Here is a 25,519-nt window from a genome sequence, read left to right as displayed (position 1 = left end):
CCGCCGTGTGCATATCCAAATCTTGCAGCATCATTTCCTGAGAAGCTGTTTGTCCCTCTGCCTGCCAGGGGCAGACATGTGCTGGCCTGCTTCTGCACCCTCTTTATGTCCGTGAAGCCGAGGGTCAAGTTATCCTTTAAGACCCATTTGCTTTTGGTTTCTTTAGCTTGAAAGTAAGTCACGAAGCCAGGCTGAGAAAGCCCTTCCACTTCTTCTCTTTTGCATATCGTTTTGACTCGCTTATGTTTCTTTAATTTTTTAATTTCCACATGTGCTTTTGCACCGCTGGATTTTCGCAGGGGTCAATGTGGATGCACAGCGCCCCTTGTCATGGGCGGGGAACGCTCTGCCTTATGAGGAACGGCTGGTGGTTTTGAACTGCTGACCTGGCAGTTAGCGCCCAGCTGGTAACCACTGCGCCACCAGGGCGGCCTTGCTGAGACTGTAGATCACGTTAGGGGAGGGTCTGACATGTTAACAGTTTTAAGTTCCACGTCCTTCCATTGTTCTCAGAGATGGTTTGTGGCTGTGGGCGTTAGTCGTGTGCCTCTTGGGTTAGATCCAGAGCTGTGTGCCTAATCCATGTGCTGGGATACCATTTGTAATGTCACTGAAAACATACTTCTTCTCGCGGCTTTTTATTGTGAATTTGGGCGAAGGCTCACAGAGCCCGTCAGTTTTTCGCTCAGCAACCTGTACACTTTTTTAGGTCCTTGGTTGCAGTCCCCACCTGTGACGTCGCTTTGCATCACGCCGCTCGGTGCTTCCTTGTTGCCGTCATCCTCTCCCGACCCTCCCTGTCCTCTGATCTTTGCCCTTGGAGGATGCTGCCCTCCCTCCGCCTCTTGAAGCCTCCCCATGGAAGGACTTTATCTGGTTTAATTCCACCTTCAGAGCCAAAGAAACGGGCCGTTCCAGGCCTTCCGCAGCAGTGCAGCTGCATGGCGCCCGATGCCTCCTCGGACACACATCTACCCCACGGCACCTGAACCTCGTCGCCTCCTGCAGGAGGTTCCCCACGAAATCGGCACAGGAGCCGGAGCCGATGAGACGCAGGAACCCACACCTTCTGGGAGAACGTGTGGCCGTAACGTCCCTTTCTGCTGCCCAGTCGGCTTCCTCTGTGGTGACAGACGTGACCAAGAGGCACCAGAAGCCTTTGCGGCACTTCCGGTGAGGCAGAAACCCAAACTCTCACCTACCGCATGACAGAAAGCAACTCGGAAACAAGAACCACAACAAGGGCCCCAACAGGACAGCGACAGTGTTCAGAGGGCTCGGAAAGAGGGGGCTGGGGGGACCCAGGGAAGCAGCAGAACAAGTCATGGTCTCTCCCTACACGCTCTGAATCTCATTCAAGTTCAAGTCCGTCTCGGACGGAGGCTCTGGTTGGCTCCTTAACCCCACGAATCGGCCAACTTCTTTCCCGAAGTCTCCTCCCCTGGCCGTCTGCGGTGGATTCTGGCTGATACCAGAAGGAGCCGGCGTTTCGTCAACCAAGGCTCGCTCTGGGGCCTCTGTCAGCCAAGCCGCCATGCCGAGCTGGTGCCATAGTAGGTAGGTAGGTAGGCAGGTCTCTGCCTCCATTCGCAACTGCCCCCCTGCCCCAACATGACACACACCACGTTCTGGATGTCACTGGCACTAGCTTGAGTCTTTAGCGGGAAGGAGAGCGAAACATCATCTTGCATGCTTCGGCATGTTGTCAGGAGAGACCAGCCCCTGGAGAAGGACGTCATGCTTGGTAAAGCGGAGGGGCAGCGAAGCAGAGGAAGGAAGGCCCTTGACAAGATGGACGGACACAGTGGCTGCAACAACGGGCTCAGGAGCAGAAACCATTGGGGGGCTGACGCAGGCGTGGGCAGTGCTTTGGACTGTTGTTTATAGTGTTGCTAGCGGTCGGGACTGACACCTGACGACAGTCTTACGTCCCTTTGACTCCTTGCCTTTCCCGTCTTCTCACATCCCCTGGAGAATGCAGAGACCTTGGTGAGGACAACCTGTAAAGACTTTCACAGTGTCCTAGAGCATTGGGGTTTCTGGACAGTGAGACACCCACCCCACACCCAAGTTGAGCTGGCCAGGCGCTGAGGCAGGCTGGTGGGAGACAGCAAGGGTCAGGGGACCGACCATGTGCTCGCATGGAAGGGAGGGTGGGGTAAAGATTCCCTTCCCCCCACTGGTGGTTTTTCTGGGAGCAAGTCTGCGGTGATCTCAATGCACCCCGAAGATGACTGTGGCCCTCGAGAGCTTATGTTCTTACGGTTATTTCTGTCCACAGGCTCAGGCTCTTTCTAAATTTGTTCTATTTCGGATTATCCTTTTATCCCAGGACCCACAGCCTACTCTGCAGTCATTGACCTAGATGTACGTTCCAGCCCCTGGCGCCGGCTCCCCATGCCCGAGTCCACTCACTGGATGCGAGGAGGAGACGCCGGCCACCTCAGTGTGGGTCGGAGGCCGAGGGAGGGGGCCCAGGAGGCACCGCCCCCAGACAGGGCAGCCACTTTCAGTGGCATGTGCTGCTGGCTCCTCCAGCCATGGACCCCTGGTCACTTCAGTCTCTGTACCCCTGGGGCCTGTGTCACTGCGTGAATGCCTCTCCCTCACTTCTCCTCCCTATCCCCGCTTCCCATTTCTCCTTCCTCATCTCTCCCTCCCTGTCTCTCCCTCCTCTCTCCTCCCTCCTCTCTCCTTCTCATCTCTCCTCCCTCCTCTCTCCTCATCTCTCCTCAGCTTTCCATCCTGTCTCTCCTTCTCCTTTCCTTCCTTGTCTGTCTCTCTTCCCCGGTATCTTCCTCTTCCTTTCCGCAGGGCAGAGACCTAGGAGCCAGACGACTGACCTCCACTCTTGGCTTTATTACTATGAGCGTCATAGAGTCAGGGTAGAACACTCCCGGGATTTCCAGGGTTGTAAAGTGTTACAGAAATGGAAAGTTTCACCGTGCTCCCCAGGGTGCCTGCTGGTTTTACCTGCTGATCTCCAGCTACTAACCTCCATGCCCCCAGGGCTCCCTAGTTGTATGGCTAGATTAAAAAAACCACAAAATAAAATACAACCCCCCCCCACTGCCCTGGGGTCAGCTCTGACTGGTGACAACCCCTGTCACCAAGCAGAAGTAGGGAGCGCTTTCTTGGCATCATCTTTATGGAACTGGTATCCAGGGGCCCCGGGGTTAAACCATCAGCTGCCGACCCAGAGGTCGATCCACCAGCTGCTCTGTACGACAGAGCTTCTGTAAGAATGGGCTCCTTGGAGACCCTGTGGGACCAGTCTCTCCTGACCTTCAGGGTTCCTTAGAGTAGGAAGTGAACTGACAACAACATAGATATTTCATGTAATTATATAATTGCCACATAATTGTGTGTATATATGATAATGATATAATTATACACATAATTATATAATTGTGGGTTAAATGGCTATATATAACATGTGTATATTGCAATTATACATGTAATTGTATAATTATTGATAATTACCACATGTGGCAATTATAGAATCGTGTCTCTAATTATTTAATATCTATGGCATTTGGAACAAACACACGGTTTTTTATTAGGTTTGCCTGAGAATGTTATGCCTTTAGACATGTCCTTAGGGGGGTCAGCAAGGCCAGAGTGGGGACTGGTGGAGTGTGTCTGTGTGTGAAGGGTAATTTGTGTTTGAATAACCCTCTTGAACTGCCTGCCATAGGGCAGGAGCTTGCCAGACATTCACCGCCTGGAGAAAGGTGTCCCAGGAAGACTTGAGGGCCCGTCCCACGTGGAAGGGGCGCTGGGCAGCCTCTCTGAGGGGAACACTGGGATGGCCTTGCCTGTGGCTGGGTGACGTGCCTAGTGGTCGGTCAGCCGCTGGCTGCACCGGTTGTTGCTGAGCCGTGGTCACACACGCCTGAGTTCGGAGTCGTTACACAGGGCTGGGTCAGTGTAGCAGGTGACCTTCCAAACACCTTCACTCTTGTCTTCCTACCACACCTGCAGGTGTGCCCATCCTCTCACCTGACCCGGGACCCTGGGGCTTGAAGTTCAATGGCAATGAGGATGGTGCCGGACCATTGCAGGGGCGCATCCTACTGCATCTGGGGTACTTACTCAGCAAGAGCTGCTACCACCATCCATCTCTCCTCCTCCACAGGCTCTGCTTCTGTACAGAGCAGACAAGATTCTACCTGGTGTCTAATTTAGGACGCGGAAGAGAGGCTTCCGACTCATAATGACCCCATGTACAAACACAGCCCGGTCCGCACCATCCTCACAATTGCTTTTATGTCGGGCCCATTGTGACGGCCACTGCGGCGGTTCATCTTGTTGCTGCCCCTCTCTCTTCCTTACCAAGCAAGGTGCCCTTCTGCCAGGATGGCTCTCTCCTGATGACGTGTGCAAAGAATGTGACACAAGTTTCTCCATCCTGGCCTCTTAGGAGCTTCTAGCCGTCATTCTAAGACAGATCGGTTTGTCCTTTTGGCAGCCCGTGGTGCTTTCAATATTCTAATACCATGATTTCGGTATTCCAGCACCATAATCCACATACATCGATTCTTCTTCGGTCTTCCTTATTCAGTGTTTGACTTTCGCCTGCATCTGAGGCGTCGACAGAAATACCCTGGTCTGGGTCAGGCGCACCTCAGTCCTCAAAGTCACGCCCCTGCTTTCCAACACTTTAAAGCAGTCTCCTGCAGCAGACGGGCCCAAGGCAATGCGCCTTTGGATCTCTTGGCTGCGGCTTCCCGTTCACTGATTGTGGATCCGAGCCAGACAGAATCCTTGACCACTTCCATCTTGTCTTCGTCTGTTACGGCGTTAATGGGGGTTTGGGTTTTTTATCTTGAGTTGCGATCGGACTGAAGGCTGCAATCCCTGATCTTCCTCAGCCAGGGCTTCACATCCTTCACCCATGGCACCTGCACACAGCAGGTGGTTCTTGAGCCTTCCTCCCATCCTGAGGCCACACTCTCCTTGGCATCCTCCAGCGTCTCGGAGGACTTGCTCAGCACACAGGTTGAACAGTGTGGTGCGAGGACACAGCCCTGACCTGTACCTTTCCCGATCGTCAACAGTGCAGCGCGCCCTTGTTCCCTTTGCACAACTTCCCCCAGACCCATGTCGGGGCTCCACAGGGGCGCAGTCACAGGCTGCCAGTGCTCGGAGCTTCGTGAGACACTGCAATTGTTGCTCCATTCATGGGGCCTGTATGGCTAGATTCATGGGGCCTGTATGGCTAGACTTTTTAAACCCCAAAATAAAATACAACCCCCTCCCCACTGCCCCGGGGTCAGTTCTGATGGGTGACAACCCCTGTGCAGAAGTAGGGGAGCGCTTTCTTGGCATCATCTTTACAGAACTGGTGTCCAGGTGGCCCAGGGGTTAAACCCTCAGCTGCCGATCCAGAGGTCGACTGTTCGACTCCACCAGCCGCTCTGTGGGAAATTGATGTGGCAGCCAGCTTCTGTAAAGATGGGGGCCTTGGGGACCCTATGGGACCAGCCTCTCCTGACTTTCAGGGTCCCTCCTGGGGGGTGGGGAGGATGTTATGTAAAACATGTAAAAATCTGCGCCTTGCTTTCCCCAGGGTTTCACAAAGCCAGCAAGCAACTCCTGTCCCAGCTGTTCCCGGAACAGTGTCTGTCCTAAGCTGCTGTGCTGTGGGTCCCCGACTACTGAAGAGCCCATGTGGAAGCAGTGAGGACATGCCCCTCTTCTGCTGCATGTGTTGGGATACAAACGGGGCCCTTTGGATCTCTAGGGGTTTCCCTGGCTGGTCTGAGAAACGGGGCCAGGTCTTTCTCTCTGGTCTGCTGGAGTCCATCCTGCTGAAACCGGACCCCTGCTTTGTGGAGGGAAGGGCCGACTGAGCGGTCCAGTAGCTTGCAGAGACTCAAGTATTCGGTTCAGTGGCTCTCCGCCTGGATCCTCCTTAGTAGCACATGGAGGCATTTGGATGCCCTGCCCCGCAGGCCAGGGCTGCCATCCTGGGGACAGACGTCCTGTGGATGTAACAGGTGTGTGGTGTTCAAGTCAGGAAAACTGTCAGCCTAAACCAACACATCTTTCTCCTGGTGATCTAATGACAATGTTGACACACAACCACATCATTGAAAGCCAACAGGACAGAACGCCCAGCTTGCAAGTGGGCCAAACTATGGACACAGACATTTGGCTCCGGTGGGGCAGCTGGCATCCCCAAGGGCCTGTGGATCGTTTTCGATGGCTCAGGGGCCAAGCTGGCACTACTGGCCTGCAGGCAGCCTCTCTGAGCAGCCAGGAAGGGACATGGGCAACTTTGAAGGCAAGCTACATCGTGAGTGGTGGCGGTATAGAAAGGTAGTGACGCTTGCCCTGGGGCCGATCCCCCGCTGGTGTCCACAGCTGCTTCAGAGTAGAACTGCACCCCGGTGTTTCCTCGGGAAGGGGGTGGCGGGCCTTGCTCTCCAGGCACCTCTGGGTGAGCAGCTGGTGCCTGAGCCATTTGTACCTTGCAGAGACTTGGTTTGCCTATAAACACACACACACACACACACACACACACACACACATCATGAGCTTTTAAACTTTTTTTCCAACCATTTTACTGGCAAGTGTTTTATATATCATACAGTTCAACAGTCCCATTGCCTAATCATATTAAGGAGAATTATACAATCATTTATACAATCATGACCACATCAGTTTTAGAGCAACTTCCCCCAACCCCCAATGAAGAACTTACTTAAGGCCCTTGGGGAATTGCACCGAGGCACAGCATAACTATTTCAGATTAGGGGCCCCTTTTCTACATTGAGATGAGCCTGCTCACCTGGTGCTCAGGTGCCAGAGACGTGTCCGGAGAGAAGTCTGCCTGGGATGCCTTGGGCCCCAGAGAGCTCTGTCCTTACAAGCAGAGTTGTTTGGGCCTGGATGGGACATGGGGGTCATGGAAGCCTGCAGTCGGCTGGGATGGAGAGGCTTGGAAGACATTTTCAGATACATAGACGATCCATTGGTTTCTCAGGGTCACCGTAACAGAGTCACAAATTGGGTGGCTTTCCTCCCCGGACCCTTGTGGCCTCCCAGGTGTGGGGGCTGGGCACCTGATGAAGGGGCCTGTAGGGCCACGGGGCCCTTCTCTAGGCTGCTGCTGCCATCCTTGGGGTTCCTCAGTCTGTGGCTGCCCCAGTCCCATCTACCTCCACCTTCCAGGCCGGTTGCCTGCGATGCCTCTTCTAGAGGGACATTTTTTCCTGTTGGATTAGTAGCCCACTCCAGCGTGACCTCTCTGTGTTAACCAGAGGGACACAATCTCCAAAGGTCCTGCGTCCAGGTCAGTCCACCCTCATGGGGGGGGGGGGGGGAGAGGACTTCAGCAAATCTATTTATTTTTAGAAGGTGGTGTGGTGTGGGGGAAGAGCACAAATCCATCTGGCAAAACGATCTCCATTAAAACACACACACTAGCTTGTGTTTCCTCATCATGATAGAAATAATTACCAGGAGGGTTGGGTGCACCAGCCTTTCAAGAACTCCATCAGCCAATGCCGACAGGTCACATACCCTTGGCACAAGGGCTGCCATGCTGGGAGCAAAGGCTCGCCGGGCTGCCCCTCTGGTTCCTCAGCTCTGGATTCTACTCCCTCCGCCCCAGTCTTTCAGGGGCTGCTTGGCAGGGTTCCTGCCCCCCTGAAGTGGGGTATGACTGAGAGGATCCTCATCAGGCTGCTCAGCCCAGGGTGCAATCCTCAAGCTTGTTTGCTCACCTTCGTGGGCAAGTTCATTCATTAGCTCAGAAGGCGTTGCTGTAGGTCCATGGTATGTCGGACCTTCCCCTACCCCATCCCCCAACCCCCCAGGCTGGATGGTAATGAGATTAGCCAGTGAATGGGGCTCTGTCCTTAGGAGCTGATCGTCTTAGTGGACTGAGTGAAGGAGGCTATTTAACATGCCCGCGGGTGCTTAGAGGGGGGATGCGCTAGTGGTCTTTCAGGCAGGCGATTGACAGGAAGTGTAACTGAGTCTCGGGGAGCTTTTTGGTGTCCTCATTTACACGTCAGGCCTCCTTTCCAAAGGCTGCCGTAATGACAGACACACACACACATACCCCATTGTGACAATGGGCAGCGTCCTCTGGATGGCCATGGGGGAGATTCTGAACAGGGAGAAAGCATGGGCAAGAGAAGCCTCCCTCCTTTCCTCCCTTCCCTCCACCCTCCCTACAGGCCCCCTCCATTCCTTTTTCTTGTTCCCGGAACCAATGGTCACCTCCAGCCCCTGCCTCCTGCCACCTCCACAACCAAGACGAAGTCAAATGGAAAATGCCAGACTCCGGTGTTGGAGTTTGAGGAAGCGGGATATCACCTCTTGCTTTGGGGACAAACAGCGAGGATGCGTATGTGAGCACACACACTCACGCACACGCATGCACACAGGGTTTTCTTCCATGCTCCGTTGTTATTTAGGATAACGGAAAGCTGTTATCACGAGTTGACCTCCCCCGTCCACCAGGGCTAACTATTTTTTCTATTCTTCTCCTCATGCCCTGTCCCTTGAAGGCCGCTTTGGCAGTTACACAGCAGACCGCCCACTCTGCGGTTCTTGCTCCTTTCCCCTCCTGATGAATGTTTACAGTTTCTTCCTATTAAAGTTACACACATCCACGCTCACATTCGCATCCACCACAAGGAAGACACCATCAACAGGCCTTTGCCTGTGTGCCTGGGAAGCTTGGGTCTTGATTGTCCTCGGTCTGGGCCTTGCAGGGCCTGCCTGGGCTTGGGTGGCAACTAGGGCTAGTTTGACTGGCCTCTAGCTGGAAGTTGGGGGTTCACATCTCCCCAGAGATGCCTCAGTGATTTGCTTCCAAAAAATCAGCCACTGAGACGCTCTGGGGGACAGCCCCACTGTGCGCCACAGGGAGCCCCCAGGTCTGAGCTCCAGCGCAGCTGCGTGGCTTTGTCTTATGGCCCCTGGATTTCCACAGACAAGGGCATCCGTCCATCTCTGCTAACTAGCCATGATGAGGAGGTGTCACCCCCTTCCAGAGTCCGTTTTTGTGACATCTGATGAGTTGAATTCATTTGCCCTGATGCCTAAGGACCCCCAATGGCATAGGGGTTATGTGTTGGGCTGCTAATCTGATCAAGGTCAGCAGTTCGAAACTACCTACTCCTATGAAGAGTTACCACCTTGGGAGCTCACAGGGGCAGTTCGACCCTGCCTGTGTTAGTCCTGGTAGACTAGAGAAACAAATCCAGAGACATTTATATGTGCAGGAGAGAACTTTATATCAAAGAGCAATTGTACATTAAGAAAACATCCCGCCAGAAAAAAAAAAAAAAAAAGAAAACATCCCAGCCCAGTACAGGTCAAGTCCATAAATCCGATATTAGTCCATTGTCTGATACTAATCTACAAATTTCTCTTCAGACTCACACAACATATGCAATGATGCCAAATGCAGGAAGATGACAGGCCAGTGGGTGGATAGTCTTGTGGATCCAGTGGTGGTGGAAGCATCTTTGCGCTGGCATGGGTCTCCACATGGCTCCACCAGCTCCAGGGCTCTAGCGTAGCTCCATGTATCTGTCCACAGGAATGTCTCCCAGGGAATGTATGTGTGCCCCACCTCTAGCGAGCTATTTATCTCCATAGTGCTTCCAAATGAGGTCATCAAGCTATGACCTGATTGACAGGCTAGACTCCACCCCTTCTCCGGTTGACAGAAGATTATATAACTGCCACACTGCCCTATAATAGTGGTTCCCACCCTTCCTAATGCCCTTTCATACAGGTCCTCATGTGGTGCTGACCCCCCAACCATAAAATTATTTTTATTGCTACTTCATCACTGTCATTTTGTTACTGTGATGAATCGGGCAACTCCTGTGAAAGGGTCATTCGACCCCCAAAGGGGTCAAGACCCACAAGTTGAGAATCGCTGCCCTATAGGGCCACTATAAGGCAGAATAGACTCAATGGCAGAGTTTGGTGAGTGAGCCTGGTGCCTGAGAGAATCTCCAGGAGCCCTGGTCTTGCCCAGTTGAAGGTCGGGCTGATAACCACAAGGTCGGCAGTTTGAACTTGCCAGTCACTCAGGGGAGAAAGAAGGCTCTCTCTGTGCCCATGGAGAAACACAGTCTCAAAATCCCACGGAACGGTTGTCCTCTGCCCCATAGGGTCGCTGTGAGCCGGGGCTAGCTGGAAGACCGCGGGTTTGAGTTCGTATGTAGCCTTTTATTTATTCTTCCCCACCCCCTCCTCCTCTTTTAAAAATCTGTATTTTGTTGTTGCTGAGGCTGTATACCTCAACACCAGAAGGACCACACTCACTGCCCTCAAGTCGATGCTGGCTCATAGCGGCCCTGTAGGACAGGGTAGAACTTCCCCTCTGAGTTTCTGAGACTCCCTCCTTATGGGAGTAGACAGCCCATCTAGCTCCCACAGAGCTGCTGGTGGCTTCAAACTGTTGACCTTTCAGATCGCAGCCCAATCTGTAACCACGACACCCCCAGGGATCCTATAGACAGTAGAGCATATTTGAAGGCAGCCGTTTCTGCAGGGACAGGCCAGATGGTATCTTTGGGGTGCCGCAGCCCCTCTCCTCCTCCTCCTCCTCCCATTGTTCCTGTCCTCACACTCTGAGGCTGTTCACGGAGAGGCAGCACGGAGTCTTTAAACCCACGGAGAGTCAGGAACGAGGAGCCTCTCCAGGGCTTCATGCAGAGGCCTGGTTTGGTAAAACAGAAACCGGCTCTGACTCACAGAGAGTCTCTAGGACAGCATAGAACTGCCCTTGTGGGTTCCTGGGGCTGTAAACTGTCACAGGGGCAGAGCCCCATCTTTCGAGGCCTGGGGAGTGCTAGCTGCTGACTTTGTAGCCTAACCCAGCATGCCACTGGGACTCTGCCTTCGAGATGCTTGGTCCGGAACTCAAGCCAAGCTCACTGCCTTCCAGCCGGTTTGACTCAGAGTGCCCGTGGGTTCTGAGACGCTCACTCTTTATGGGACTAGAAAGCCTGTTCTTCTCCCGCCGTGAGGTTGTCAAGCCCAGCGGATGGCCAGTATGCTGCCAGGGCTCCTAGATGCTTGGTAGTGTACCTTCGCGCTTTTAGATGTAGCAGTTGGGATCAGTGGATTCTGACCTGGCTTTCTGGTGGGGGAAACTGACCCACAGTCCCCGACGGAGCCCTTCCCTGGGGCAAAAGGTCCTAACTGGAAAGACCACATTACACTCCCCTGGACCCGAGGTGGAGTGAATCGCTAGGGGTTGAAGCTGCCCCCGCTGTGCCGTCCTTATGGCTCAGTGATGTGGAATCGACTTTGGGATGACCTTGCACCTATTGGCCCATATGTCCTCAGGCCATCTCCAGCCAGGCTTGCGTCAGTGGTTCTCAACCTTCTCATGCCGAGATCCTGTCATACAGTTCCCCATGTGGTGATGACCCCCCAACCACACAATTATTTTCGTTGCTTCTTCATCACTGTCATGTTGCTACTGTTATGAATCGAGGGACCCCAGTGAAAGGGTTGTTTGACCCCCTAAGAGGTCTCGACCCACAGTTGAGAACCGCTGGTCTATAGGGACTGGGTGGGGGCTCTGAGTCAGCGCAAGAGCAACCCCGTCGCTGCTGACTCCTGACGGACAGCCTGGCCTGAGTGGGCACCTGACAGAGGGAAGAGCAGGCCTAGGCCCTCCCAGAGCCATCAGACCAGTGCTGGGATTCAGCCAGTTTGCACTGGTTCAGGAGAACTGATGCCTAAATTTTGGTTGAGTTCAATGAACCGCATGTTAATATGGCTCTTGTAATCAGGAGTCTCTCTCAGCTGGGCAGCCGCCCAACGTGGAAATCACAGATTTACATTCTTGCTCTTTTCAACCTCCCTCCGGACAACCCTTCCTTGTAACATAACCTAGTCCATGCACCTCTTTCGTTGTTCTTATTTAAATATTAACCGTATGAAATAACAAACTACCTTTCGGTATATCTTTTTTTTTTTTTAATCTGAAAAGTGGCCAGGAGGGCAGGCGAACCGGTTGCTAAATCATTTGATCTCACCACTGCCCCAGACGTACCTGGCCACTGGCCGATGGCCTGTTCATCCAAGGCTCTCTTCTGGGCTGCTGTCCACCTGCCTAACTGCACACCCCACCTCCCACTCTGTGCCACCTGCTGTGTCCTAAGACCGGGACAGAGGGGTGGCTTGCCTCCGCCAAGCGCTGAGATTCTGTTCCAGTGTAAGAAGGGGCTGTGCTGTCCTTGGTGCGGTCATTAGGGGCTGTCCAGTGAGTCTGGACTCCTGGTGACCCATGTGTGGCACAGTGGGACTGCCCCTTCGGGTTTCCTAGGCTGTGGTGTTCATGGAATAGGTCACCGGGCGGCTAAGCTGCTGGCTGGGTTTAAACCACACTAGCCTTTCAGCTGGCAGCAGAAGGTGTCACCATTGTGTCACGAGGACCCCCTGCTGCCCCTCCCTCCTGCACCATTCCTGCCCCGCTGGTGACGGTGCGCTCCATCCCTGGGTCATCACACCTTCCCTGCCCTCGTTACCCTGTGTGAGCCTCTATCAGCAAAGAGCCTACGTCGGGCTGCAAACCTCAGGGCCAGCAGTTTGAGACCACCATCTGGTTTCACAAAGGGGGACAGTCTTGGCAGCCTACAGGAGCAGTTCCACCCTGCCCTACAGGGTCACCGCGGTGGGTCTGCCTCGACTTGATGGCAGAAAGCTTGTTTTTTGGTCTTTGGCCGTTCAGGGGTCGGGTTCTCACTTTCCAAGCAAGAGACTGGGGTTTGAGCCTCAGCTGCAGCCGCTGTGTGTCTGTCTGTGGAGCTTGTGTGCTGCTCAGAGGCTGAGCTGCCTTCAGTGGTGATTCCAGAGGAAGGCACCCTAGGAAGAAAGGCCTGGTACCCCACCCCCACTCCTCATGGTTACTTCCTCCTTTCTGACCTGCTTCTGTCATTTTGAGGCAGATACAGGCCAGCCCTTTGCCCATCAAAGGTTTCAGGCTGCCAGCAGGGCCCTGCAGGCATCGGAAGACTCTGGAACTGAAGGGAGTGACCCATCCTTGGGCCGAGGCCTCTGGGGGAGATGCAGGCATTTCAGCAAGAGGTCTTGTAAGCCTGCTTCCTGCTCAGCTAGTCTGTGGTCACTTCAATGCTGTCCCCACCGGAGCACCTGCTCTGTGAGCAGACAGTCCTACCTGCCTGCCTTCCATCCTGGGGAGGGCTTGGTGGTTGACGAACAATGTCTCCCCTCAAGCTCTCGGGCTTGGGGAACAAACACTTGTCATTGTGAGCTAAGTCTGCCCAAGAACAAAGATGGCCTTTCCTGTGTGGTCCTCATGCCCCAGGCATGTCCAGGCCCTTCCTGTGGCTGCTGGGCCACCCCATCTCAGCCAGGGTCCCATCACCCACATTGGCCCCCTGCTGCCCCAAGTCCCAGTGGTGTTTCATTGGTCAGTTTCCAGCAGTCAATCACCAAGCCTTTCTTACTAGTCTTAGTCTGGACACTCTGCTGAGACCTATCCACCAGGGGCAACCCAGCTGTATTTGCACCTCCGGCCTCACAGCCACACATTGGGCTGGTGGGGGAGGTGCGCAGCCTCATACCTGTGCAGAGAGGTTTTCAGGTACGCGGACCTTGGAGGGTGGTGGGAGCTCTCCCTTGGTGTCCCCCTCTGACACTGGCTCTCCTTTGTTTTCTCTCCCCCCTGCAGGAAGGCTATCTCCCGGGCAGGGCTGCAGCACCTGGCCCCCGCGCACACCCCCAGCCTCCCCGTGGCCAACGGCCCCGCCAAGGAGCCCAGAGCGACCCTGGACTGGAGCGTAGGTGTCCGCCTCCCTTCCAGCCTCCGTCTCAGCTGCATGCGTTGTCTTTTGTCTCTTGAATCCCCCTGGCCATGCAGGAGACTGACCTCATAGTCACAGCATGGCTCACGGACCCCTCTTCAGCTATCTGAGCTCGGGGCAGGGTGAGGGTGGGTGGGAATGTGTCATTGCAGTGGTTGGGTTGCTTCCCACAAGGCCAGCAGTTCGAATCCACCAGCCACTCCTAAGCAGAAAGGCGAGGTTCTCTGCTCCTATAAAAAGTCACTGTCTCGAAAGTCCACACGTGCAGTTCTTCCCTGTCCTGTAGGGTCACTCTGAGTAGGCCTCGCCTGGGTGGCAGTGAGTTTTGGAGGGACTTGGCAGGACCCTTCCTGGCCTATGGACCTAAAGGTTGGAGGTGCAAACCCACTCAGCAGGGCCTTGGATCAACAGCCTGATGAGTTAGCGCCGCTGCCTGGCTGCCCAGCCCCTGTGCCCACCCGTCACTGGTGCCCACCAAGCGGACGGTAAGAGAACATCCCCGCCGCAGCTTTATCTCCCCAGAGTCAGTGACGGTACCTCCTGTACCCGAGCACACCTTACCCCCACCCGGAGGTGGGTGGCCCTTGAAGCAGAGGGCCCGGTAGAGTTGCTGAGGGCATTTCTTCATTCATTTCCTCCACTTCACTCCTTTTGTCGTTGACTCGGCATGCCAGGCACAGCAGGAGGAAGCATGGTCCAGTCCTGCCCCGTCCTCGAAGTCTTTCCCACTCTCCCACCACTGTTCATGGAAGAATGGGCGGTACAGGGTTTGTCTTTTTACATAACGGATGCCACACAGTGTCCATCCCTGTGTGACCGGCTTATTTTGCTCGGTGTAGCATCTTCCGGCTCCGGCCACACTGGAGCGCGCCTCAAGGGTTCATTTGTCCAGCTGGTGGAGCACGTTTCTCCACCGCGTTTTCTGTAGCCACTCACTCGATGGTGTGCACCTGGGTCACGTCCACCTTTGGGCAGTGGTGGATCATCGTGCAGGGAGCGCCAGGGTGCAAGTCCCTACACAGGTCTCTGCTGTTAGTGTGTTGTGGCACGTGGCTGGGGTGGGATTGTGGGGTCATCCGTAGTCTTGGGAGTACTTGTCGTTTTTTGGATTTTTTTTAATTGTGGAAAAAATACACAGCGAAACATTCTCCAATTCAAGGACTTCTACATGTGCGATTCAGTGCCATTGTTGCGCAGCCATTACAGATACCCTTTCCAAATCATTCCACCACCATTAACATAGTCGGTGCCCCTGGAGCCCACTCCTTCACCCATAACTACTTTTTTACCTTTTGGTAGTTTTCTTGATATAAAATTCACACATCATACACTGCCATAGTTAAGGCACCTTTAGAAAGAGCTGTCTGTACGTCATCCCAATCAGTTCTGGTGTTCCCTGCCCCCTCCCACATTCATTGTGTGCTTGCCAATTCCCCTCGCCCTCTCCACTCCCCAACCCCAATCAAACATCCCATCAGTCTCCGTGCATCCTCTCCTTCTGTGCCTCATAAACTGGGAAGCCGGACAGAAGCAAAACAGTTACAACATGAAACAGACAGAAGCAAATAATAATGATAAGATAAAGATAAAAATAGAGTGTGAAAGAAAAGACCACCAACCATAGTAAAGCAAAAGAAGAAATTTCTGTCTGGGGACAAGTGGGAAATATTTAAGCCTAGAGTAAATTCTATTCTCATGTTTTTGAGCAAAACCACGGTGTTTTCCACTACACCTGCCTCAATTTTCATTCCCACCAGCCCTGGGTCAGCGCAGACACCTCGCTGCTGTTTGGTCCTGGTTTTGTTTCCTTCCCGTCTTTGCCAGGGGACTCACAGTGAATTTGACTGGCACCTCTCTGTTGGCCCGTGGCCCCCAGCACCTTCCTCTGCCTTTGGTGGTCCCTTCAGTGTCTCTTTTGGAAAGATATGTATTCAGCCCTTTGCCCATTTTGTGACTGGGCTATATTGGTCCTTTCTGCTGTAATAGTAGGGATGGGTGTGCACAGTGTTGGTTTCATTCCGCAGTTTTCTGCCCACGTTGTAAGGTTACATTGTTCCATTGTGCAGTTACATTGTTACATTCTTCACCCCCCCAGGGTTCCTCTCTCTGTTGCTGGTGGTTCCTTTCCTGCTGGTTGGCTCAGGCTCGCACCGCACTCTCCTCCGGGTTTCACAGTAACTGCTGGCTTGGAAGGAGCCCTGACCAGTTGCGCTGCTGACCTCTTGGGCTGCCCTACCCTGTCCTGTAGTGTCGCTGCATGGGTCAGAATGGACTCAATAGCGGTGACCTGGGATTTTGGTGATTTTGGGGGGGTGGGGATGGGGGATTGACTCTTGTCTCAGGGGATTTATAAAGGGAGCCCAGTGTATCCAGGTGATGCCCACTCCCTCCCCACCCTCCACACCAGTCTGTCATGTAACCACTGCCACGGAGTCAGGTCTGACTCAGTGACCCACAGGAAAGGGAAGAATTGGCTGAGTTTCTGAGACTCTAACTCTTTATGGGAGTACACAGCCTCATCTTTTCCCCAAGGAGCAGCTGGTGGTTTTGAACCGCTGGTTCACATGCATAGCCGCCCAACACATAACTCACAGTGCCACTGGGGTTCCCCTAGCTACCAGGAGACCTGGGGAGTTAGTCTGGTTCACAGTTTGGAGTGTGTCTCAGGGCGTCCTCCCATCTCAACTAGTCCTGTAGGCCGGCTTGTTAGTTTGCTTTGCTTAGGTTTATGGTTTGGTTCCACAAATTTCCCCCATTCTGTCAGGGTCCCTGCTTAAGATGGTGGGAGGGCACTGATCGATAGATGACTTCTGACCCAAATACATGCCTGGTAGCCCTTCGCTGCATCTGAAGCCCGGAGCCTGAAATTCCCAGTTCCCTTAGAAGCATGTGTTGAGAGCCCCCAGTGAGGCAGATGTTTGGCCCAAGAATTCTGTGTGGTGAAGACACTGTCCTTTCCCGGTGGTCGGAGTGGTGGAGAGCTGGCCTGGAAAGTTGCTGGTCTGGCCTGGACCGAGCCCCTGGTGAATCTGAGCTCTTGGCTTTCCAGAGCACCACTGTGGCGAGTGACGGGGCAGAGGAGGGGAGAGGAGGTTTGGTTTTTAGCATGTGTTCCTGGGTTCATTGTATGATGAATCTGCTGCATCATCTGCATTATATAATGTCTCCTTCTCCCAGCTCAGGAACATTCTGACCTTGTGGGTCCTGGACACCTAACAATGAAAGTGCCCACAACCCCAAATGACTGCATCCAATGGAAACACAACTTCTTCCTGGACAGAGGGGCTGGTGTTCGAGTGGTTCAGGAAGAGCATGCCTCTCCTTTCACTCCCTAATAGAGACTGGAGCTATTGCTTGGCTGGAGCGCTGGTTATGCATTGGGCTATGAACTATAAGGTCAGCAGTTTGAAGCTACTGGCCACTCCATAGGAGAAAGATGAGGCTTTCTACTCCCGTACAGAGTTACAGTCTAGGAAGTCCACAGGGGCTGTTCTTGGGTCCCTGCGAGTTAGCGTCGGCTCTATGGCAGTGCATTTACTTGGGCACTAACTGAAAGATCAATGATTCGAGTCCAGCTGCAGAGTAGAGGAAGAAAGGCCTGGCAACTTGCTCTGTGTCAGTGAGGGCTGACATCAAAGTGGCCTCAAAGGCAGGCGTGCCTGGATTCCATGTCCGCTGCAGTCTTCCCACCTGTAATTTACACCTGTGTGCACACGGCTGAGAAGGAGGAGACACACACGCAAACAGATTGATCTGATCAAACTGGGGCCAGGGACGAGCTTGGCTAAGGATCAAGGCCCCAAGCAGACTGGAGGGACTACTGGGCACCCCAAGCAACGTTTGGCTCCCAGGAGCCAGGGCGCAATGTGGGATGCTAGCGTCAAGCAGGAACCCGTGTAGATCCCTTCAGTGGACCATGCACCAGACGCTCTAGTCCTTGGGAGGCCGCAGTCAACTTTCTCGCCTCTCTCAGCCTGTGTCCGCCCCTGTCAATGCATCCCCAGTCTGTCCCTACCACTTGATCATTAGCATGTTCTGCTGCCTAAAGCAGACCCGCTCCTACCCCCAGAGGGCTGGGGGAGTGGCTGAGAGGCCTTTGTCAATGAGCAATTGGTTTTAAGCCCTGGAGCTCTGCTCTTCCTTCTCCCGGCTTCTGGAAACTTCCCCCAGGACCACATGCGGCCATGTCAACCCCAGAATCCACCCAGCTAGACTTCCTTCCCCCCTGACTGGCCGGAGGAAGCAGCGTGCAGTTGGAACGAGACCTTGCAGCCTGCGTGGCTCAATGATGGGGGCAGTCTTTACACAAGCTGGGTTTAAACTGGGTTACGAAACTGGGGCAGCTCCTCTAGAAACTTCTCACGGGAGGCTGGGAAGGAGGCAGGAGCATGGTTTCCCTACTTCAGTCCCTCTTCCGTGGCAAGGCACCCTGGGGTGCAGTGGAGCAGTGCGTGGCTGAGAACTCCTATGGCTGTGCTGCAAACCCAGCAGCTGCTCTTTGGCAGAAAGGTGAGGCCGTCTGCTTCTGGAAAGATCCACCCTTGGAAACCTGAGGGGGCAGATCTGTCCCATCCCACTTGGGTCCAAAGAGTTGAATCTACTTAACCTTTACTTTTATATACCTGCTTTTATGTATAGGAAGAACCCCGGTGATACAATAGTTTAAAAACAGAACAAAACAAAAAACCAACTCCCTGCCACGGGGTCGATGCCGACTCATAGCGACCCTACAGGACAGAGTAGAACTGCCCCTGTGAGTTTCCACGACTGGGACTCTTGACGGGAGTAGAAAGCCAAGTCTCTCTCTCTCTCCTCTCTTTTTCTCCGGAGCAGCTGTTGGTTTCAAACCGCTGACCTTACAGTTAGCAGCCTAACTCAGACCACGACCACCACAGCTAAAGCTAAATGAAAAATTGGTGGTTCAAACCCCCAGCCACCCCAGGAAGGAAAATGAGTTTGGCTGCTGCTTCAATGGAATCACCCTGGAGGGCCTGGGGCAGGTCTGCTCTGCCCTACAGGGTCACAGTGAATCAGCAGTGGGTTTGATTTTGGGGTTTCAAACATGAGTCCTAGGAGCCCTGGGCTCAGGGCAGCCCGAGTGCCGGTCACTGTAAGTGGGTGTGGGCGTGCCCAGGAAGCTGGTCTTACCACACACCCGGGGTCAGTTCGCTTAGCTAACTCCCTGCCTTTGCGTCCGTTCTGACTCCCAGCCACCCTACAGGACAGGCTGGGATCGCCCTCCGTGGGTTTCCGAGATGGTCACTCTTTCCAGGAGTAGAAAGCCTCTAGTCTCTCGAGGAGCGGCTGCCGGCTTCAAACTACGGGTTGCAGGTATAGCAGCCCAGCTCGAAACCCACGACGTCAACTTCCCGAGGCCGCACATCTTTATGGGAGCAGACAGCCTTAACGTCCTCCCTAGAGTGGTTGGTGGGTTTGAACCACCAACCTTCCAGTCAGCAGCCTAGCACCTAATCCATGGTGCTCCCAGGATCCCTTTCATGTTTCTACTTACAACACGAACTCTATCGCACGAGTTAGTTTGGGCTGGCTGACAAGTGACCGTTGGGGTTAGGAGTGAGTGCTGGTCACCCTGACAAGTGGACAGGGAAGGAATGGGGCTAGGTTCAAGAGAAGGGGGCGGCCGAGAGGAGAGGAGAGGAGAGCTGGGCTCTAGTAGAGGAGACAGCTCCAGGAAAGGCGACGCCCGGCCACCGAGGTGCTGCGGTTTTTTCCCCCCCGCTCATCTTTTAAGGCAGAGTGGTGACCGCAGTCGCCCTCACGCACAGCCGGGTCTGAGTTTCTCTCTCACTCGCTTGTCATGGCTTCACTCAGCTTTCCATTGGTGGGCCTCCCTCTAATGAACCTCGTGTTCCTTCTGCTAGCCTAACTGCCTTAGGGTGCACCCCCAGAAGTGAGCCTGCTGGGTAAAGCGTGGGCAAGTTTGAGTGTGCTCTATACTGACCAGGCAGAGGAGCCCTGGCGGCCTAGTGGTTATGCATTTGGCTGCTGATTGGATGGTTGGCAGTTTGAAACCACCAGCCGCTCCGAGGGAGAAAGGCCAGGTTTCCGATTTCCATAGTTACACTCTGGGGAATCCACAGGGGCAGCTCTCCGTGCCCGACAGGAGTTGCTGTGAGTCAGAATCAACAAGATGGCAGCAAGTCTGGGTTGGACATGCAGGGCTTCGTGTGAGCTTGTGCTCACTACCCGTCTATACGTCACGTCTCTTTCCATGGAATTCCTCCGGGCTTCCCTGTCCCCCTCACTTCTCTGGGGCTTGTACAAAAAGCCCAGTTGGTCTTGTGCCCTGGACTTGTCTCAATCAACTGGACTCATTGCCAACTGCCCTTGAGTCGATTCTGACTCACCGTGACCCTCTAAGACAGGGTCGGACTGCCCCTGGGTTTCCCAAACTCTAACTCTCGAGGGGAGCACAATTAGCTCATGGGCTTGAAGAGGCCGAGGTGGCTCGTGGGCACCGAGCTCACAAGTCACAAGAGGCCATTTGAGCTTTTCTGCCTGAAGATACTTGAGGCTCTAAGCCCTGAAGGGAAACAATGTTCCCGCTTAGATCTGAAGGAACAAGGTGGACAGCCCCACCCCCTTCTGTCAGGTCTGTTTCAACTTACAGTGAGCGACCTGTTGTTGTGAGGTGCCTTCAGGTTGGTTCTGACGCACAGTGAGCCCGCGCCCAACAGAACAAACCACTGCCTGGTCCCGTGCCAGCCTCACAGTCGTTCTTATGGTCGAGGCCATCGATGCAGCCACTGTGTCCGTCCATCTTGTCGAAGGTCTTCTTCTTCCGCTGCCCCGTTACTTTACCAAGCGTGATATTCTTCTCCAGGGGCTGGTCTCTCTTGATAACATGCCCAAAGTATTCTGAATGTATTATTCTAGGATTGAAGTCATACCTCATACAAAACGACTCATGTGCCCATGTGTACATGCAAGACAAGATCAAAATAAGAGCAACTTTCTGGTCAAGCCTGCAGGCGTGGTTGGGTTTCTTTCTGGTTAAACAAGCACGGGGCTTCCCCCTAAGAGCTCAGAGCCTTTCTGAAGCCAGTTTACATCTCTGGGCTGTGGTCAGAGGGGACTCACTGGAGACAGTCCACAGAGGGACACTGCGAATGGATTTGGGGCCTCCACTGTCATCCATAGCATTTCAAAAACCCACGTGTTGGAATTTAAGCTCTAATACCATTCATTCCCTTCTCTGGGTTTGGAGTTTATGATGTACCCAGTTACTCTCTGTCAAGTTTCTAAAGGAGTCCTGATGGGTTGGCAAGGTTGGCGGTTCAAACCCACGAACCACTCCAGGAAAGAAAGATGAGTCTGTCTTGGAAACCTACTATCGGGTGGCTGTGTTGGAAACAACTCCAGGGCAGGGGTGGGTGTGTGGTATGGGTCTTCTTCCAAGGGATTAGGTCTATTGAAAGAATCTGGAACCCTGTACATCCCACTGTTCAAAATCAGTGCTGTTCCCACCCCATCCCCCGAGGGAACACGAGAATTTCTTGACAATAGATTATTGCTCAGATAACATATCCTTGCAGTTCTGTATGCACCTACATCACAGAAGTGCATGATATATTTAGAAGCAGTAAAACAATCCAGTTTGAGTCAGACTGAGTTAGTAAAATGTCTGAATTCGGAGACATCTGTGACTTAAAAAAAAACACAGTGGTTTATTGAGATATAATTTACCCATCACACTATTTAGTTGCTTGCTCGTGTTAGGAAGAGTTGTGTAATCCTCACCACAATCAACTTTAGAACATTTTCTTTTTTCTTGTACTCTTGGTTATTCACTTCCCGTTTCTCCACAACCTCCCCTTCCGTGCCCTTCGGGAGTGATGAATCCAGGCACTATCTTTATGGATTGACCTATCCTGACATCCCCACACAGAAAAAGCACAAAACAAAGGCCAAAACAAAAACCCGTCTCCCTGCCATCGAGGCAATGCTGACTCACAGCAACCCCCTGTGGGTTTCTGAGACTGTACGTGTTTATGGGAACAGGGAGCCCAGTCTTTCTCCTGGGGAGCTGCTGCCGGTTTCCCAACTGCCCAGCGGGGAGCCACAAGAACACAGGGCTCCTTAAAACAAGGACAGCAACCAAAAACGCACCCGGTCACAATGAGCAAATAAAACAGAAAAACCTTATTGAAAAGAAAGCTGGCAATATTAGATAAGCCTAAAATGGGCCGAGAGGGAGATGAGAGGATCAGGGGTTCCATTTTGGCATCTGCCCAAATCCACTTCACGGCACTCTGTCTGATAGACCATGAGACTGTTCCCATCCCTGCACTGTGGTCCCCTAGCATCCAAGTTCTGAGGTGCCGCTGAGTCGGTTCTGACACACAGTGACCTGGAAGGCCACATGGCTCGGTCCTGCACCATCCTAACTGTTCCTATGCCGGAGCCCACTGTTGCAGCCACTGTGTCCTTCTCCAGGCGCTGGGCTCTCCGGACAACATGTCCAGAGTGTGTAAGAGGAAGTCTCGATATCCTTGCCTGGAGCACTCTTCCTTGCTTCTTCCCAGCCAGGTGTGTTTGTCCTGTCGGCAGGTACTTCCAGTACTCTTCACCAGCACCACCATTCAAATGCACCGGCTCTCCTTCGCTCCTCCTTATTCAAGGTCGAATTTCACGTGCATGTAACTGAAAGCACCATGGCTTGAGTCAGACACACCTTCGTCCTCAAAGTCACCTCCTTGCTTTTCCACATCCTAAAGAGGTCGGTCTTGTGCAGCAGATTTCCCCAATCCAATACGTCATTTGTTACCTATCGGTCACTTGTGATCCACACTGAAGGCTGCCATCCTCGATCTTCATCAGCACGTGCTTCAAATATCCCTCACTTTCAGCAAGCAAAGTTGTGTCATCTGCATATTGCAGGTTGTTAATAAGCTTTCCTCCAATCCTGATGCCACATTCCTCTTCATAGAATCCAGCTTGATTTGCTCAGCAAATAATCAGAGTACGATCATCCATAGCTTCCTGCAAACAGGGTGTTTAGAATGTAAGCTGTCATACCATTCCCTCCACTTGGTTTGGATTTTATTACTCATCTGGTTTTGAGTCCACAGCAGCTTTGACACAGTTGTGGGATCTGCTGCCCTCAGAAGCATAACTCACCCATCACTGACATAGAAGACATTCCAAACAGCCATCGCTCGCCCTTTCTTAGACCCCTGTCAAGTAAAGGCTCATTTTGTTTCAAAGTGGAATCTAGTCTCGATGAATCAGGCTCTGGGTTGAACCAGTGACAGTTTTCTTTGTTCTTCGCCCCTTGCTCATTGTCGGTGTTTTCCAGACTGCTGCCTGGTGGGTGATCCATCAGGCTTCAGGTAGTGTCGGTGTTCAGGTCTAGCCCAGTGTCTTTCCCAGTCAGCTCGGTGGGTTTCTAGAATTGGGGTGAAGAAGCCCAGGTGGCACTGTGGCTAAGGGCTTGGCCGCCAACCACATGGTCAGTAGCTGGGCCCCGCCAGGGACTCCGTGGAGGGAAAGACCGGGAACAGTCTGCTCCCATAAAGAACCCTGAGGCTGGTTCTGCATAGTAACACTCGCGATTGCCAGGAGGTAGAATGGACTGAGGACGCATAGCAACTCCAGAATTTGGTGTTAGGAACAACTCCACCCCACCCCCCCAAACAAAAGCACAAAAACAAAACCTCATTTCTGACTCCTAGTGCCCTAATAAGACAGAGTAGAACTTTTCTGATGGGTTTCCAAGACTGTAGCTCTTTACAGGAGCAGAAAGCCTCCAATTTCTCTGGAGGAGAGGCTGATAGATTTGAACCACAGACCTTGTGGTTAGCAACCCAACATGTAATCCACTGTGTGTGCCACAAGGGCTCCTCAGAGGCAGGCCCAGCAGCATTTGACTGATGTGAGTGTCAACTCTCCGGGTTCCCTGGCCTTCTGGACTCCAAGAGCTGGTTTGGAAGCCCCCCCACTCCCACCCCCAGGCCTCCTGAGAGGACAGCAGGTAAACCGGCCCCTCCCTCCCTTCCAGGAGAACGCCGTCAACGGAGAGCACTTGTGGCTGGAGACCAACGTCTCGGGGGACCTGTGCTACCTGGGCGAGGAGAACTGCCAAGTCCGATTTGCAGTGAGTACCTTGGGTGCCTTCTTCTGGGGTGGAAGCAGGGCTCTGGGCCTGCAGACTGAGGGGCTCCTGGAGGTGGGGGTGGGGGCAGAGCTGTTTTCAAGGCTTATACGCAAGAGTTTATTTGTGTGAGCAGGGCTTTCAAGGTGGCCTTTTGGTGAGTTAGGAGTTCATTTTAAGGATCCCTGGTCATATAGTGGGATATGTGTTTGGCTGCTAACCACGAGGTCAGCAGTTCAAAACCACCTGGAGGCACTCCTAGGGAGAAAGTTGAAGCTTTTTACTCGTGGAAAGATTTCCAGTCCCAGAAACCCACAGAGAGAGTTCTGTACCTTTTTGTAGGGTCACTGTGAGTTCAGTGACTCAGTGACAGCGAGGGTTTTTTGTTTTTGAGGGGTCAATGACTAATAGTATCACTTCTAATAGTAGCATTCATTCTACCAATAATACTATTTGAAATACTTGAATCATTGCTTGCTTGGTTAGTTGGAGTATTTCAAACAATCATTTGCAATCCTCAAGGTCATCCTCACGGGTCCAGTCGTGTGCAGCCAGGTCCCTGTGTGTCCTCAGGACAGCAGACACCCAGGGGAGGTTTCTGCACATGTGTTAGAGGCCGAGCCGAGAGGAGAAAGGGAGGGGGAGTCTGTTTACCAGCAAGGTGGCCGTGTGTGGAGGGAGGCTCTGTGGTGGGAGGGGATCAGAAAAAATGGTGCTAATGGAGTGGGAGGTGGGGTAGGTGAGAAAAGAATTCTGCATACATAGTGGAGGGTAAATTTCTAGAAACGGGGTGAACTGACAGTCAGGGAGATGAAGTGCTCTTTGCATCAACCCATTTGCTTTCTGACCATATTTGGAAGCATCGTTAAAAGGCCGTGTCTCTCCTAATGCTTTGTGGGAGGAAGGTTACCAGGCAGTAGGAGGTGGGACAAGTAAACTGCTCCCATGGACTCCGTGACCCGAAGAACCGTGTGTGGTTCAAAACGATTGGTCTGGAAGAATGGCTGTCACAGGCCTGCCACAGCGAGGGGCTTAACAATCGGACATTTGCTTTCTGTCCCAGTCGTGTTTAGGAGGATACAAGTCTGGGGTCAGGGCCCCAGTTGGAGGGGAAAGCTTTCTCTATCTGTGACTCTAGGGGGAGGTCCTTGTGTCCTTTCAACCTCTGTGGGCCCACTATTCCTGGAGGATCCGTGTTTTGGCATCAGTCTTCATCTGGGTGAAGGAGGTTCTCAGCACAGGGTCCCTGGGTCCAAAGGACGCGCTTCACTCTGGCTCTCGATTCTCGATGGTACCAAGATTCCCCTCTCTCTGCACGATTTCCTCCTCCTTTGTCTCTTGTAAAATAAGAGGGGTGCAGGCCTCACCCAGAGGCCCCTCACATCAGATCAGAACTGTGTGTTGTTCTACCCAGACCCCTGAAAGAATGGCTGACGGATAATTGCATCTCCTCATTACAAAACTGCCAGGTGATGTCACGACATAGGCAGTACCAGCCACGCCCACTCATCCATGACAGTGACACAGAAAGGACAGACCCTTCCCATCTGCCCCTGGATGGAAACCGGCATCCTCCTGCCCATGG

The 25,519-nt window shown here is 53.2% G+C and overlaps 1 protein-coding gene across 1 annotated transcript in view; it reads left to right on the top strand.

The window, feature by feature from the left end:
• The first annotated feature begins 951 nt into the window (after nt 1-951).
• DGKI (diacylglycerol kinase iota) overlaps nt 952-25,519 on the top strand; it is a 184,346-nt gene continuing 159,778 nt past the window's right edge. The window contains exons 1-4 of the mRNA XM_075557402.1: nt 952-1,011; nt 1,112-1,173; nt 13,688-13,796; nt 23,842-23,937. Of these exons, the coding sequence (XP_075413517.1) occupies nt 952-1,011; nt 1,112-1,173; nt 13,688-13,796; nt 23,842-23,937 (327 nt within the window). The remainder of the gene's footprint in view (nt 1,012-1,111; nt 1,174-13,687; nt 13,797-23,841; nt 23,938-25,519) is intronic.

The sequence above is a fragment of the Tenrec ecaudatus genome, chromosome 9, assembly GCF_050624435.1.
Source record: "Tenrec ecaudatus isolate mTenEca1 chromosome 9, mTenEca1.hap1, whole genome shotgun sequence".
NCBI lineage: Eukaryota > Metazoa > Chordata > Mammalia > Afrosoricida > Tenrecidae > Tenrec > Tenrec ecaudatus.
The sequence above is the reverse complement of the archived record's forward strand: the minus strand, read 5'-3'. Positions and strand labels throughout refer to the sequence as shown.